The sequence below is a fragment of the Achroia grisella genome, unplaced genomic scaffold (assembly GCF_030625045.1).
Source record: "Achroia grisella isolate CSIRO2021 unplaced genomic scaffold, CSIRO_AGI_Agris_v1 utg598, whole genome shotgun sequence".
NCBI classification, from domain to species: Eukaryota; Metazoa; Arthropoda; class Insecta; order Lepidoptera; family Pyralidae; genus Achroia; species Achroia grisella.
In genome coordinates, this window is record NW_026712958.1 from 1,444,185 (window position 1) to 1,461,368 (window position 17,184).

At 35.2% G+C, this 17,184-nt stretch overlaps 1 protein-coding gene across 1 annotated transcript in view; it reads left to right on the forward strand.

Moving 5' to 3' along the window:
• Positions 1–3,313: 3,313 nt before the first annotated feature.
• Positions 3,314–17,184, forward strand: part of LOC131848887 (cholesterol transporter ABCA5-like) — a 76,398-nt gene continuing 62,527 nt past the window's right edge. The window contains exon 1 of the mRNA XM_059198841.1: positions 3,314–3,390. Within this exon, the coding sequence (XP_059054824.1) occupies positions 3,314–3,390 (77 nt within the window). The remainder of the gene's footprint in view (positions 3,391–17,184) is intronic.

Here is a 17,184-nt window from a genome sequence, read left to right on the forward strand (position 1 = left end):
TTTTCAGCTTTGGCTATGGGTCGAGGGGTAGATTTGACTCCGAGAAAAAAATCCGAGGTTAAAACCCTTCTCCTACACACAAATCACTCTCAGAGGATGATAGCACAACTGGCCGGGATATCGAAATCTGCCGTCAATAAAATAAAAATAAATTTAGATCAAAATCAGCCACTTTCGCCCAAAAGAAAAGGCAAATGTGGCAGAAAACGTATCACAACAACACGTTCCGATAGGAAAATTCGAGATATCTGCTTGCAAAACAGAAAGAAAAGTGCTGGATTTTTAACTCAGATAGTACAGGAATCTGGAATACGTGTTTCATTAAGAACTGTACAGCGAAGGTTGGCAGAGGAAGGCCTGACAGGCCATCGTCCAGTTAAGAAACCCCGATTAACAGAGGCGATGAAAAAGAAAAGGCTTGCTTGGGCTCGTGAGCACCGCCTGAAAACTGTTGAAGACTGGAATAAGGTCAGTTCTATGGTTAATTTTATTTGTGTTATATAAAATCATATTTACAAAAATTATAAATAGTTTCTATATTTTTTTAGGTATGTTTCTCAGACGAGTCAACTTTTGAAATTCTGGCCAACAAAAGTAACTTCGTGAGGCGGCGCCCAAGCGAGAAATTTCATCCTGATTGCATAGTGGAACGAATTAAACACCCTGTAAAAATAATGGTATGGTCTGTCATCAGCGCAAAAGGAGTTGGGCGTCTCTATATCGTCCAGGGAACCATGAGACAGGACCAATACAAGCAAGTATTAGAAACTCGCCTGTTGCCGCAACTTCAGGAATGGTTCCCGAATGGGGAGGAATTCGTGTTTATGCACGATTCAGCTCCATGTCATAAAGCGAGGAGTGTAGCCAAATTTTTGGAAGACCACAACATTCCAGTTTTACCTTGGCCTGGCAATTCTCCTGATATGAATCCCATAGAAAACTTGTGGGAAATTACCAAGGCGGAAATTGCTAAGGAAATCATAACTACCAAAGTAAAACTAATTGAAAAATTAATAAATGTCACAATCCCAAAACAAAAGAAAGTGCTAAACAGTGTATTGAAAGTATGTCGAGGCGGATTCAAGCACTGATAGAAGCAAAAGGAAATGTGACAAAACACTAATAATTTCCCATCATCATTTTTATTATACTTGTTTATATTTTCTAGTTGTTCAAATATTAAATTATTATAGTCTAAATTCATTATAAGATATTGTGTCTGATATTTTTAAATATAATTATAGCCTAAAGTGACGTTTTTAATTAATTATAGACCAATGTTTTACAAAAAACGAATATTTCGTGACTGTCCCTATTAATTTGGCAACCCACTGTATATTCAGTAACACTATAGACAAATAATATTAAAGACAAAAAGTATTCATCTATTCTCAATTTTATGAGCAAAAGAGCACATGCGTGTGTGTTGAATACACACACGCAATATTACACACACATGGAATTGTGTGTAACGATTTTTATATTAATTTAATCTTTTTCTATAAATATTACAATATATATTTTAGTATTCTGCACTCCTTTACTATATAAAGTTTAACTCGAAATTTCATATCCCTCCGCTGGTGCAATTTTCGTAAAAGGATTATAAAGTTCTTGCCTCAGGTAATAGTATAAATATAATCCTGGGCAATCCACACAGCGTCATCTATCCCCAAGCAAAGCCAAAACTTGTGTTACCGATACTAGCCAATTCATATAAATACTTAAATACATCTTTTTGTAAATACATACATAACATAGAAAACATCCCTATGTTATGTATGTATTTACAAAAATTTGTATTTAAGTATTTATAGGAGTTGCATTTATACAATAGAAACCACTAATATAAACAAATATACTCATGAATACAAATGTTTGCACTGTGCGAGGAATGGAAGCCGCAACCATCGAAAGTAAGGAAGTATGCTAGCCCACTGAGGCCGTCAATGTGGTTGACATAAATGAGACATAGATTTCCACGCAAACTACTTTACATAAAGTTTATCTCTGTACATTCCGCAATTGATTTTTATTTATACAGACATCATGCTATCTAGCTATCGTACCACATACCATTCCTAGATACTCTAGCTGACAGGATGTCTACCTTAATAGATAAACGATAAATAATTCTAATCAGCCGCTAATCAATATGTAAAGTGCTCGTAACTGACAAAGAAATCATTGTCGTGCAATGAATTGTAATCAAGGCACTAAGCAGAGTATTGTCAATGTTTAATAATACTTGTAATCTGTAGTTACAAAGTCGTTTGTTATATCTATTAACAGCATCCATATTACCATTGACGATCAAAATGGTCTAGCGGTTTAGTGCACCGCTTTACTTCCGATTATCGCGGGTTTGAACCTCGTACGGCATAAACATTTGGATTCAGGATTATGATGTATGATTGTTTGTATCGGTTTAGGTGTTTTCTTTGTATATTATGTACGCATTTAGAAAAAAAATATGTATTTGTATTAGTTGTCTAGTACCCATAACAGAAGCTCCGCTTAGCTTGGGGCTAGATGGCGCTGTGTTATTTGTCCTGAAGTATTATTATTATTATTGATGGCTCGTATTAACCTCATTATAAACTTTACGGCCCCACTGGTCTAGCACACCGCCTTACGTCCCTTGCTGGCGGGTTCGATTCCTCGTACAATTATCTGGCGGTACAGTTCACCTGATGGTAATTGACAGGTTTGTTTGCCATTCAAATTATATAAAAACACAGTTTGTAATAATACAACTTAATTATAATACGCATGCAAAGCCGCAGACATTAGCCAATAGTGAAGTAATATGTTATACTAGCTGACCCTGCGGTTTCACTCGCGTCAAATTTATAGCTTGTATGTTATTTTGATGTATAAGCTACTGTAAAACTGTAAAACTCTAACTCACAAACTCATCATGTGCGTAAAAAAAATTATAAGTTAAAAATAAATAAGTAATATGACAGCCTACATTAGTCTAAATGCTTAAAAGTGTGTCTACGGATTATATATGTGTATTTCATTTGAGAAATAAACCAATATATTACCAACAAAATGGGGGAGTCTGAATAAATGACAACACCGTTCGACCTACGTTTAGCGCGCGCGCGAACACGCCACTCAAATAGAAATGGCGTACGCTCGTAGAGCGCGCCTGATTTTATAGAATTATTGTAAAACCCTTCACGACATCGTTGCAATACACCGGTTTCTATATAATACAATCCAGTGGTGTTATTAAAATGTTGTAGTGTTATAGTGAGGGTTTGTTTAGTGTTTCATTGTGTGTAAGTGAATTTTGCGGCGTTGCATGAGTGGTACCGATGGGGTGGTCGGAAGCGCGCGGGACGATGGACGCGACTCGCCGGCAAGCACTGACCAGCTAACGTTAGTAAAATCAGTAATGTTACATTCCAAGTTTGAATCCGTGAGTATTACAGAATTAGGCGGATTTCGAACGGTCCTATCACAGCGGATGTTACATTTTCAGGCCAGTATGTTACACGAAAATTGTAGATATGAATTTTAGTTTATGAATGGATATATTTATTGTTCTGTAGAGTGAATATATTTTAATTAATATTCAGAGATGATTCTAGTTTATGAATACTTATATTTATTGTTCTGTAGAGTAAATATATTTTAATTAATATTTATTGTAATATTGATTGTTAACAGTTTTGCCGCGAGTAAGACAGGTCCTAGGTTTTATTGTTGATATAGTTGTAAAAAGAACTCACATACCTACTACCTCGTCATAAATCTGAATAAGTTTCCTACAGAAATATATCTGAAAATATTTATTTAATATATCGAACTGAAGCGATCACGTGACCGCGATGTTTGTATGAATTTACAAGACTGTTTAATGTTACAAAAAGATTGTTTTAATGTTTCAATTATAATTGTTAATATGAATTATTCGATTTCGTAACGATTTAGTCCACTTTTTGTCTTGATATGTTCCTACAACTGCTTCCGCAAGTAATGTAGGGCGAAAGGAAGTTAGAAACAATAAAATCCGTTTACATAAAATATAAAGTTACATATTGTTAATAAACAATATGATGAATCATTACATAGTATAAAACAAAGTCGCTGTCTGTCCGTCCCTATGTATGCTTAAATCTTTAAAACAACGTAACGCATTTTGAAGCTGTTTTTTTAATAGATAGAGTGATTCTTCGCCCGGATGTACATGTATTATACAATTTATATGTATAATACATGTACATCCGGGTGAAAAGGGGCAAGTAGCTAGTATATAAATAAAACGGTTGGCTTTTGCTACATTTTTTGAAGTCATTGAGTGTTAATTCGTATTTCTGACTTGCTATTCGGTTATGCAAAACTAGAATAATATTTTTTTTACATTATAATGGTGGCAAACAAGTATACGGCCCATCTGATGGTAAATAGTTACCGTAGCGTATGGACGCCTGAAACACCATATTACCCGTATTACGTACGTTGCTGATTCTTAAGAAACCATAATGTACCCTTCTTGAAAACCCCATGCTGTAGTCTCGTCAGAAAACCTTGGCAGGTAGTTCATTCAATAATAATTCATCTGAGAGACATTGGTAGTCTCGCCCCATGGCCTTTGAATTAAAACACTTTCAGTCACATCCTAATAATCATACCTATAGTTTTTGATAACGTAATACAACCTTTCAATGATTTTCGAATATCGAACTCTCTCCACTACTTATTATTAATAGATTATGAAATATATTTCTTTTTTATTTGAGTAATATTTACATAATTTGGAATGTATAATTACAATACAGAATTAATTACATACATAATACATTAATTAATCTGAGAGACGTTTGTAGTTTCGCACTTTATATTAAAAACTTTTAGTCACTTCCTAAAAATCATTTCTATTGTTTTCGTAACGCCTTAATTAGGTTTAATGTTAAAATTACAATTATTTTCGAATATCGATCTCTCTCAACTACTTATTATTGATAGATTTTAAAATTATTTTCTTTTTTTTGTCATATTCTCATAATTTTACAAGGAAAGTATGTACATTACATAATCCATAGTATAGATATTATTTAATTTATTTATATGTATATATGTATGTATATATATGTGTGTATGTATATTTTATATATAATGATTATTATGTAGTTATATGTATGTGTATATGATATGTAAATTGTACATCCAACAACAAATTGTTATACCTCGACCAGACACAGTCTAATCCTCTCCATCCTAAGGTTGCCTGGAAGTTATCGCTATTTAGCGATAAGGCCGCCCATTGTTACCTCTATATTATAATTTTTTTGTTATTATTTTCATATTTAATGTACATATTAATTTCTGTAATTACTCTTTCTGTGAGAGGAACAATAAAGTGTTTTTCATTCATTCATTCCAATGCATCCATAACAATGCATAGGAACAAAGAACAATCATATTATATTCAAATGTAGAAAATACGGACTAGACAGATTATTACTCATTGACGAGATTCAAGAGCATAGTAATGAAGTACCAAAGTCTCTAGAAGAGATCTTATCAAGGCCTGCACTATTCAAGACTTTATATAAATTTATTTCCAACACTGGGCTAAAAAGGACTTGTATCCAGAGCCGTAAAATAATAAATAAAAAAAAAAGAAGTATGTCATACATTTATCTATAAGAAATGTCACAGTATTTTTGGCGCGAAAATTACACCGGATAAAAGTGAATTACTCTATGCTAATGGATATTATCTGTAATTCCTTTCTAGTAAACTAATGTATGCCTTCTATAAGCTTGAAGCATTGACCTCATCACTAGTGCCGCCCCTTTTAGCCAAACTACGACGTATTTTAACCCGATTGATCGATCATTATTATTACACCAAATATTTTTTTTAGTCAATCACTAATTGTTTTTTTTTTCTGTTACAATTTAGAGGCAAAGGAACGAGCAGGTGTAGTTGTTATCGCCGAGACTATACGTTTTATTATTTTTTCGTATCGGATAATTTTTAAAACAATAAATAAACCGTATGAAGCTAGTTTTAGTCCAAATAATGATTGGCTTATGACTTTTCTACTATATCATTAGATATATTTGTTCCCTCACTCGACTCTTAAAATGATAATTCAACAAATAAACAAGTTTAGCTAACAATATAAGAATCTAGTGGACTGTCACATTTTTTGCTATACCAAGTTGCATCTATAACTACATTAATCTATATATTAATAAGGGAAACCAATACTTTGTACCCCTTTTTACCAAAATTATGCGGACAGAGCGTATTAAATTTTGCGCAATTATAGTTTATATAGAGAAGGATTGCAGGATGCTAATATTTTTGTAATTATGCATAAAAATACATTAAATAAATAAAAAAAACATTACACATTACCATGTATATGACACACACATGCATAAATACTTTTTTTGTGGTCAAATTGAGAATAGACAATATTGTTTGTCTTTAATATTATTTGTCTATAGTCTTACAGAATGTTAAATTAATTATGGTAGTATTGCGACCACTGTGGCCACTACTAGTACGTACAAATACATTAATTCAGTTAATTATTCTTCAGCGACATGCCCACTTTTGTTTCCAGCGTTTTGTATGTTGATTTTATTATCATAATTTTTTGCATTCCTCCCTCGTGGCTTATATTTGGATTCATTAATTACTGTTTAGATTGTGTCTCCTCATTCATCACTCTGATGGGCTTTGCTTTTCATTTTCGTGTCACGAATTCCCTTTGTTTGCAATATTTTTATTTATAATTTGACAACAGTTCATTGTTCGTGCGGTAACTTCTTGATGGAACTATATAAAAGGCGACAGATTTATAATACAAGTGAATGATGTACTATAATAGACATCCTATGTGGTTGTAGCCCACTTATGCATATATATAATATCTCCTTTTGAAAGTTTACACTCTTTTCTGAGGAGATAAAACCATCGCTCCTAAGAATATCCTTCAATTCTTGTCCCTTACGGGTCTAGGTAGCGAAATTTGAAAAAGGGCGAGCACAATAGATCTATTTATTTTTATTTATTTATTTAAATAACTTTAATGCACGTCATACACAGGTAAAAAGTACATATGGCGGACTTAACACCTAATGGCATTTTCTACCAGGCAACCATGAGTTGTGCAGAGATAAATTGTTGGCGGTGCAATCTATCTATCTATGCGGGTTGCCGTGCTACAGGTCCAAGCAGGGGAGAGGGATTGTTAGTAATGTGGACTCATGACCCTATTACTAGCAATGTACCATGTCAGGTTGACCTCCACGCGGTTCCCTCTGGAAACCATCGTGATAAATTTCTGGTAAATATGTCACGATGGGCTAACTGACCTGTCCCCATGTTCACCTCCACTGGTGCCACGCCAGCGTAAACCATTAGCGCAGGCGGGTGCACCATTACATTATCATCCATAAAAACAGTCCAAACAAACCAATAAAAACAAAAAATTAAATGGTGGCAGTTGAAATTTTGTGATTTAGTTCTATCTCGTTGTATACTGTACTGACTAATCAGAAATTTTATTTTTTTATTCTGAAAGTCATTGGACAGTATGAAACCAATATCCACGGCCTCCAGAAAAAAAAAATAGAGTAGGAAGTTTAGATAAACGTCTCTAGTTTACGAATATATATGTCCCATTAGTATAGACCAATGATTCCCTAATAGTTTTGCTGCCACTTCAAAAAAGACCTCAAACCTTGCATTGGTAGCGTTGTACCTCAAACTATGGTTTTCAGGGTGGACCAAGCGATCCACCCCTGGAAACCATAGTGGTAGGTTAATTTGACATGGTACATTGCTAGCAGTAGGGTTATCAGTCCACATTACTAGTAATCCCCCCTCGTCTTCAAGAGTAGCCCATCATGACAAATGAAGATTTACCACGATGGTTTCCAGGGTGAACCGAACGGAGGTCAACCTGACATGGTACATTGCTAGTAATGGTGTTATTAGTCCATTGCTAGCAATCCCCCCTCGCCTTTATGGGTTTTTTTATGATAATGGAATGGTGCACCCGCCTGCGCTAATGGTTTACGCTGACGTGGCACCAGTGGAGGATGATAGGATGAACATGAAGTCAAGTCAGGTAGCCCATTGTGACAAATTCACCAGAAATTTATCTCAATACTTTTCAGGGGGAACCGCGTGGAGGTCAACCTGACATGGTACATTGCTAGCAATAAGATCAGCATTCCACATTACTAACAATCTCCTTTTCCCCACGCCTTCATGGGTAGTTCGGTGCGTTAAATGTAACAATTTTAAAGATACATCGATTTGGCTCGATTCCAACACTACGCGACAGAAATGCAACGGGCGAGTGTAACGTCACATAATTACCAATTTTTTTAGGTTACGACGTTTAATGTACATTTTAGTAGTGCCCTCCAACCAATCCACTGCCCCATTTTATACATATTCTATATAACTTCACTAGCCGAGGTTCGAACCCCTTAGCGGTGCCCTCAGAGGATGGTTTGTCGGCCTCGGTGGTCTAGTAGTGAACACCGCTTTGCTTTCGACGGCCGCGGGTTTCATTCCTAGCATGATGCATTTTGTATTCATGAGTATGATTGTTTGTATCGGTCTGGGTGTTTTTTTTTTGTGGATGATAATGGAATGGTGCACCCGCCTGCGCTACGCTTTACGCTGGCGGGGCACCAGTGGAGGATGATAAGATGAGCATGAGGTCAGGTCAGTTAGCGCATCGTAACAAATTCATCAAGAATTTGTCACGATGGTTTTCAGGGGGAACCGCGTGGAGGTCGACCTAACATGGTACATTGCTAGCAATAGGGTTATCAATCCACATTACTAACAATACCCTTCCCCCCTGGTCTGGGTGTTTTCTATGTATATTATGTATGTATTTATAAATGAAACATATCAGTTGTCTAGTACCCATAACACAATCTCTCCTTACTGTGGGACTAGATAGCGTTGTGTTAACTGTCCGGGGTTAGATTTTTTCGACCACCGAGGCCGTCAAACAAATACATTTAATGAAATAACTTGATAGTCCACCATTACTAACAATACCCTACCCCTAGTGACGTCACATTTGTCACATCACAATCCAAACATATAAATAATGCGAAAGGTACACGGCACAGTTACAATGGTTTAATCATTAATAAGGTCCGGTCAATGCAGCAATGTAAATAAAAGTATAAAATGTAATAAATGTGACGACCTCGGTGGTTTAGCACACCGCCTTACTCCCGATGGTCGCGGGTTCGATTCCTCGCACGACACAAACATATATATTCCTGAGTATGACAATCATACATTGTACGGTCTGGGTATTTTATGTGTATAATATGTATGTATTTAAGAAAATTAAAATGTATCTATCTATTTGTATCAGGTGTATAGTATCCATAACATAGGCTTTAGCTGGCTTCAGTCTAAATCAGAGGTTCCCAAACTTTTTTGTGTCGTAGACTCATTGCCATATTTTTCGGTTTTAGCGATAAGGCTGCCTTTTGTACTTATGATTGTATATAATAATATTTATATTAATTAATATTTTTCTGTATCTGGTGCAATAAAGTGTATAAATAAAAAAAAATAGACCGGTACAAACAATCACACTCATGAATAAAAAATTTTTGCCATGCTCGGAATCGAACCAGCGGCAATCGGAAGTAAGGCGTTGCGTTGTGCTAAACCGCTAGACCACCGAGGCCGTCTAACGTATTGACTAGACAAAACGTAATTTTCCCCTGGAGTTAACTCTCATTGTCTTTAACTAAGTTTTGTCCAGTCCCAATTTGTAGGTCAATCGATACCATTCTAACATGATTGGCTATCAAATAGCGCAGTTACTTTCCGTCTGTATTATGCTATATTATACTAAACTAATCCGCTCCTTTGTCGGATATACAGACAGATACACTTTTAATTTTATATTATGTTACGAGGCGACAGCAGCAACGAGAGTCTATTAATTTCTTCTTTCACTTATATGTATTTTTCACTTCAAGCATCTAAACCGAACTGGTCTGTGCTCACAATATGGCGGTTCTTTTTTAAAGTCAGTAGGAAGGAGAGACTGTTATGGTCAAATCAGAACTTATATCTTACTCAATAATAAACATGATTATATCAAACTTCTGGACCATACATTTTATGTCATAATTATAATTAGATTTAATCTTTACTATTTATATATTTACTTTAGAGTTTATAAGCATAAATAATATTGATTAAATACATACAACCCTAAATTTTCACCCTTCTATCATCAACCCCTATTTTTTTAAAGCGTTATTAATTTATATGGCAACACAACGTTTGCCGGGACAGCTAGTTTTTATATATATAGATAATAATTAAATTATATAATTATAGTGTTATATATATACCTTTGGGGTTGGGGGTGTAAATATGTTAAGATAATAATTAAATTATAAATTATATAATATATAATTATAGTGTTCCAGTAAAATTGACCAATTATTTTCTGCCAAACCTTTGGGGGTTGGGGGTGTAATTCTAACCCTTATGTTACGAACATGCCCGTCGTCCCACGTCAAAACAGGTCGCGGTCAAGGATAAGCCGTGTTTTAAATCTATCATTATGTACGTATTTATAGATGTACATATTTATAGATTACTAGCTTTTGCCCGCGGCTTCGTTCGCGTTAATTTATCCCCTTAGGGATGGAATTTATCAAAATCCTTTCTTAGGGGATGCCTACGTCATAGCTTTATGCATGCAAAGTCTCAGCCCGATTGGTTTAAAATTGATAAAGTTTCATACAAATTTTCATCCCCTATTTTATCCCTTTGGGAGTAGAATTAATCAAAATCCTTTCTTAGCCGATGCCTACGTCATAACATCTACCTGCATGCCAAATTTCAGCCCGATCCGTCCAGTAGTTTGGGCTGTGCGTTGATAGATCACTACGTCAGTCACCTTTGAGTTATATATATTTAGATAGAGCGTAATGGCGTAGTTGTTAAGTACCTTGAATTACGCTTAAGAGGACGTGAGTTCAAATCTAGGAGACACAAAAAATATTGTAACAATTATGCAAATACCAATTTTGTAAATAAACATTAATTAATTTATTGTCTATATATTCTATAGGTATTTTTGGAACGTCGTGGTTAGGTACCCTGAATCTGAGTTCAATTCTGACTACAACGCTTTCTATTTCTACCTATAGGTCAGTTGGTAGAGAATGCCATATGTCATTTGTACACGTGAATTGTAAAATCTATATATACAAAAATGAATTGCTGTTCGTTAGACTTGCTGAAACTCGAGATCGGGTGAACCGATTTGACTAATTTTAATCTTAAAATATTCGTGGAAGTCTATGGAAGGTTTAAACTGTGAGAAAATATGAAGATGTTGCATCTAAAATAGTAAAAACAACAATTTTATGTAGAATAGAATAGAATAGAAAATCATTTATACAAATAAACTTACATTGAAGCACGTTTGAATAGTCATTACATTTTTTTAATCTACCGCTCAGTCGGAAAGCTGTCTCATCACAAGAAGAACGAGCAGGAAACTTGTGTGTTGCTCTTTTAAATGTTCCCATACAAACTACTGATACCTGTCAATAAGGGTGCATTCCGAAATGTATTGCGTAAATTAATAACAAAAAACCTTTGATATATTTAATTTTTAGGTGGAACAGTTCGTGGTGTCAGCTAGTAAACTATAAAAATCTATAAATTACTCCGACAAATGGCGAAACACTCGCGCCCTGTCAATTCAATGTTCAATTCTATTTGAATTATCGCCATGTCAAGTGTTGCGTTCACCACAACATCGACAGTTCCTCTGTCTACCCCATCTGTGATAGCAGTCGTAATTGTTTATAATACTAGCTGTTCCTGAAGTTGTTAAAATTAACTTTATTTTTCTAAACTATAAGAATTTTTCTAAAAGAAAAGTAGCCTAAGTTACTCATCATTACATCAGCTACCTGCCAAAAAAAATCCCATCAAAATCGGTCCAGCCATTTCAGAGATTAGCCGGAACACACAGACAGACAGACAGACAAAAATTATAAAAAATGATATTTCGGTGTACGTATCGTATTTATATTTATATGCATGTAGTAAAAAACGGTTATTTCAATATTACAAACAGACACTCCAATTTTATTTATATGTATAGATGTATAGATTTATAAGATTACAATATCCGGATATTGTTGTAATATACTCAAGTGTTTGAATAAGGGTTGTGGGAAACAATTGATTGATTTTAACCATTTATTATTCATTCATTCGTTCCATGTGTAGGTAATAGAATGAGTGGACTGTATGTGTGAGGTAAATCAAACAATGGATAGAAAATGGTAAATACTTATAAAGAAGATAGGTACGTGTACAAACGGTTGTAGGCAAAAAGTGACAATAAAAATATATGACAATTCTAAAAGAAAATACATTTAAAATTGGTAGAAAAATAAATATATAAAAATGTGCAAAGAGTTTGCAACACCATGATTGACGTTTACATACGACGCTATCGTTTTACAAGTTGCCGGCATTTAGTTAAATTGTAAAGTAAATCTTAGTAATAATAATATTCCATTTCCTATAAAACATTTTTCTGTCCAACTGAATTCCACAACGTAATACACGTTGTGGAAAACACGTTGGTGTCAATTTTCTCACTCACGAATATAAATTGCTGCGTGCTAGAAATCGAACCCGCGACCATAGGAAATAAAGCGGTGTGCTAAACCGCTGGCCCACAGAGGCAGTGAAAAATTCGAGTATATTATGAAAATGTCGTCAATGAAATTGAGTATATAGAATTATATTGCAAACCGCGTCTTACGACCTTGCAAGGAGGCACAAATAAGGTTTTTGGGTACTGGGACGTATGCCAATATGTACTTTATATATATATAGCGACGCCAGGGAGTCTGTATGTCGATCTGCAATCCTTGACTACGATCTTGGGAATACGCCATTTTTATGTAAGACTCCCTTTTTATTACCGTTGTGTGACATAGAAATATAGGGCGATATGTAATGTAGGTTGTACTTGTATATATGAACGACCCATCTGATGATAAATGGTTACCGTAGCCTATGGACGCCTGAAACACCAGGGGTATCACGTACTCGTTACCGACCCTTAAGAAACTTTAATACATCCTTCTTAAAAAACCCCATGCTGTAGCCTCTCGAGAAAACCTCGGCAGGTAGTTCATTCTACAATCTCAGTGTATATCTATATATACATATATATATATATATATATAAACGACCCATCTGATAGTAAACGGTTACCGTAGCCTATGAATGCCTGAAACACCAGGGGTATCACGTGCACGTTGCCGACCCTTAAGAAACCTTAATACATCCTTCTTGAAAAATGCTGTAGTCTATAGAGAAAACCTCGGCAGGTAGTTCATTCCACAATCTAAGTGTATATCTATATATACATATATATATATATATATATATAAACGACCCATCTGATAGTAAACGGTTACCGTAGCCTATGGACGCCTGAAACACCAGGGGTATCACGTACTCGTTACCGACACTTAAGAAACCTTAATATACCCTTCTTGAAAAACCCCATGCTATAGCCTCTCGAGAAAACCTCGGCAGGTTCATTCCACAGTCTAAGTGCGCGGGAGGTAGCTCCTCTGAAACCGCACCGTCTGAGACTACTTAGGTTCCAGCGTGTGGGGATGAATTCCCTGTCGATTGCGAGCGGTGCGATGGTAAAAAGTACCCGTAGGCATCATTTCGAACAATTTATCAGAACACAGTCTGTTATTACTTTTTTATACCCTGTAGGTGGAAAACAAGCGTATGGCATGGTGTTTCAGGTAACCGGTCTCTTCGAGATCACTTAGGTTCCAGCGTGTGGGGATGAATTCCCTGTCGATGGAAAAGCGGTAGTAAGCAGTAAGCACCATTTTAAACGATTCTTCAGAACACAGTCCGTTGTTACTAAAAGGTTTGTCCAATCAAATAAATTCAATGTCGCCGGCACATTACAGCTTTCTAAATGCTAAAATTGGAGCCAATTTTCTTTCTATCAGCCACGTTTATATATATAAGGGGGAGTGTTTTTATTTCTGTTTGTAATGTAACAAACACCTGTGTCTAATTAATTGAGTATATGCGTTTTTATTGAATGTTAATGGAATGGTAAAACGACGTGGGGCGTTGATGTGAAACGACCTCTAATGTGTGGTTGTTAGTCAAGGGATGCCTTTTTTAATGGACAATAATGGACTGATGCTCCAATTTGTGCTAAGTATACCAGTGGAAAATTATAATAGACTAGCTTTTGCCCGCAGCTTCGCTCGCGTTAATTTATCCCCTTAGGGATGAAATTTATCAAAATTCTTCCTTAGGAGATGCCTACGTAATAGTAGCTTTATGCATGCAAAGTCTCAGCCCGATTGGTTTAAAATTGACAAAGTTTCATACAAACTTTCGTCCCCTATTTTATCCCCTTGTGGGTAGAATTAATCAAAATCCTTTCTTAGCGGATGCCTACGTCGTAACATCTACCTGCATGCCAAATTTCAGTCAGATCCGTCCAGTGGTTTGGGCTGTGCGTTGAAAGATCACTACGTCAGTCACCTTTGAGTTATATATATAGATGTACAAAGTCATACAGGTCAGTCAGCCTAATAATTCACGAGGAATTAACCACGATTGTTTTTAGGAGAACCGCGTGATGGGTCGGGGGTATAGTTGTTAAAAATCCGTGAGCTACGGTTATTTAATTATATTTATGGTTAGCTACCGATAAAATGCGGTTATTAACGGTTAGATGTCCGATTGCGACAAAGATAAATAGTAAAATATGTCTTTATTGTGTAGTTTTATATATATACGTATGTACTAGCAGACCCTCCCACGCATTGCTGTGCTAAGGCAATAATATTGCTACTATAAATTGAGATGTAAGCTTTCTTTTTGATGATCTTTCATCTTTCTTTTGATCTTTCGAGTTTGATGAAATTGCACACAATGTGCAAATCAAATTTGCAATCGAAGTTTAGGAGTCCATCGCGGACAAACAACGTGACACGTATTTTTTATATATACCTGGTCTGAATGATGAAACATCGGCATCCTCTGGGATTCTATTATGTTTTTCATACGTGTCCATTAAAACCTAGAATTGAGAAGGGTTTGTTTTGGAGTTTCTAGTTGAGTTTTCTTTTATAAAGTTAATTTGTTTTTTGTTTGTGGTCAATATTTTTGGGCTCTATCTAATTACGTTCTGACGGTCGGTGATGGGTTTTTTAAAACAAAGAAAGTTCATTTAATTAATTTATTTAATTCTAGCTTACAATTTAGGAATCGCGATTGATTCGTCTTGTACTAAAATTAACCTATTCGCGTTCGCGACTAGAGTAGTGAGTAGAGTGACCGTCCACCTGCCTTCCTTTGTTCTCGTACTTCTTGGATGCCGCTCATTTGAGTCAGCAAAAAGTATCCGGACATACTTTCCAAGAACAATTGCTGTATCGATAATGATTGTGTAACTACAGGTGATAGTTATATGGACTTAGGGGGTTTGTACTCGTAACAAGCTACTGAATATTTGTAAGTATAAGGATGAATGTAATTTATGTTATTATATTATGTTTGCTATGATTCTTTTGTATGCGCCAAAGAAATAATAAATATAATTTTCTTTCTTTCTTTATAAATCCTAGTGATTTATAAAGAAAGAAAGAAAATTATATCCGTGGTCCATGGAGGGATTGTCAGTAATGTGGGCTGTTGGCCCTTATCACAAGTAATATATCATGTCTGGTTGACCTCCACGCAGTCCCCTGGAAACCATCGTGATAAATTCATGGTGAATTTGTCACAATGAGCTAACTGATCTGAGCTCATGCTCATCTTATCATCCTCCACTGGTATCCTCTAAGCGTGTACCGTCAGCGTAGGCAGGTGCACCATTCTATACCCATATTTAAAAAAAATCTCAAGTTAGTTGTAACAATAAGTAAATTAAGCCAATTCATCGAATGCCATGTCCCGTTTGGTGCTGACGTAAGCGTTTCTACATACAGCTGACAGAATCGATATTCGGTCTATTCTGCCGCCGAACCTAGCGAGCCCCCGGCTTTGTACCGGTCTGTGATTTAAGCGGCACAATTAATTATTTCACTGTCTTAATTATTTCATAGGTCGGTGAAAATTATATGACATCTTTGTGAAATAATGACGAGTCAATGACAATATATGAATTTTTCTATAAAAAAATAAACGAATTGAATATCTACTTCATGTTTTGAAGTCGGTTAAAATTATATATATCTTCCTATATATTTAAATAAATAAAATCTAAAATTAAGTTACTCCTTACAACCTTAGGTAGCTTAGATCCATCCATTTCAGAGATTAGCAATGACAAACAGACATACTTTAAGACAGTCATTTGTGCATATAGTGAAAGACTGTTAATTTGAGATTATAAACAAACACTTAAATTTTATTTCATTGTATATATAACTCAAAGTCTAGTCATTCTATCTAAATATTACAATTTACGGTACCATTTGTGACAAATATAATAAAGGGCCGACTCCCTCCGATGGGACATGTCGTTACTAGTTTAATTAACAACTAAACTGTCTGTACGTACATATATATGTGTATAATACTGCGGTTTTAATAATCTACTCGTATTGTGATTTACACAATCCGGTTAAATGTATTTAGTAACTCAATTGGTTAAATGAAATAAGTTTATTAAAATCTTTCAATGCTGTTTCCTAATCAAATATAGTATAATTTATATATATTTTATAAAGAAATAGTTGTCAACACTAAAAAGGGGTAGATTCGACTATCTTATCTTAATCATTACATAGTATAAAACAAAGTCGCGGTCGCAGTTTGTCCGTCGCTATGTATGCTTAAATCTTTAAAACTACGCAACGGATTTTGAAGCGGTTTTTTTAATAGATAAGGTTTATATGTGTATATACATGTAGACCCGTGCGAAGCCGCGGCGAGTAGCTAGTAATGTTATAAACGCGAAAGTTTGTAAGTAAGGTTGTGTTACCCTTTCACGCAAAAATGGAGTTTGATGGAACTTTACAGTAATATAGTACATCAGTAATCAGTATAACATGTAGGCTATAATTTAAAAAGATGTAATGTAAATTGAGTAAGTGTGATGCAGACGAA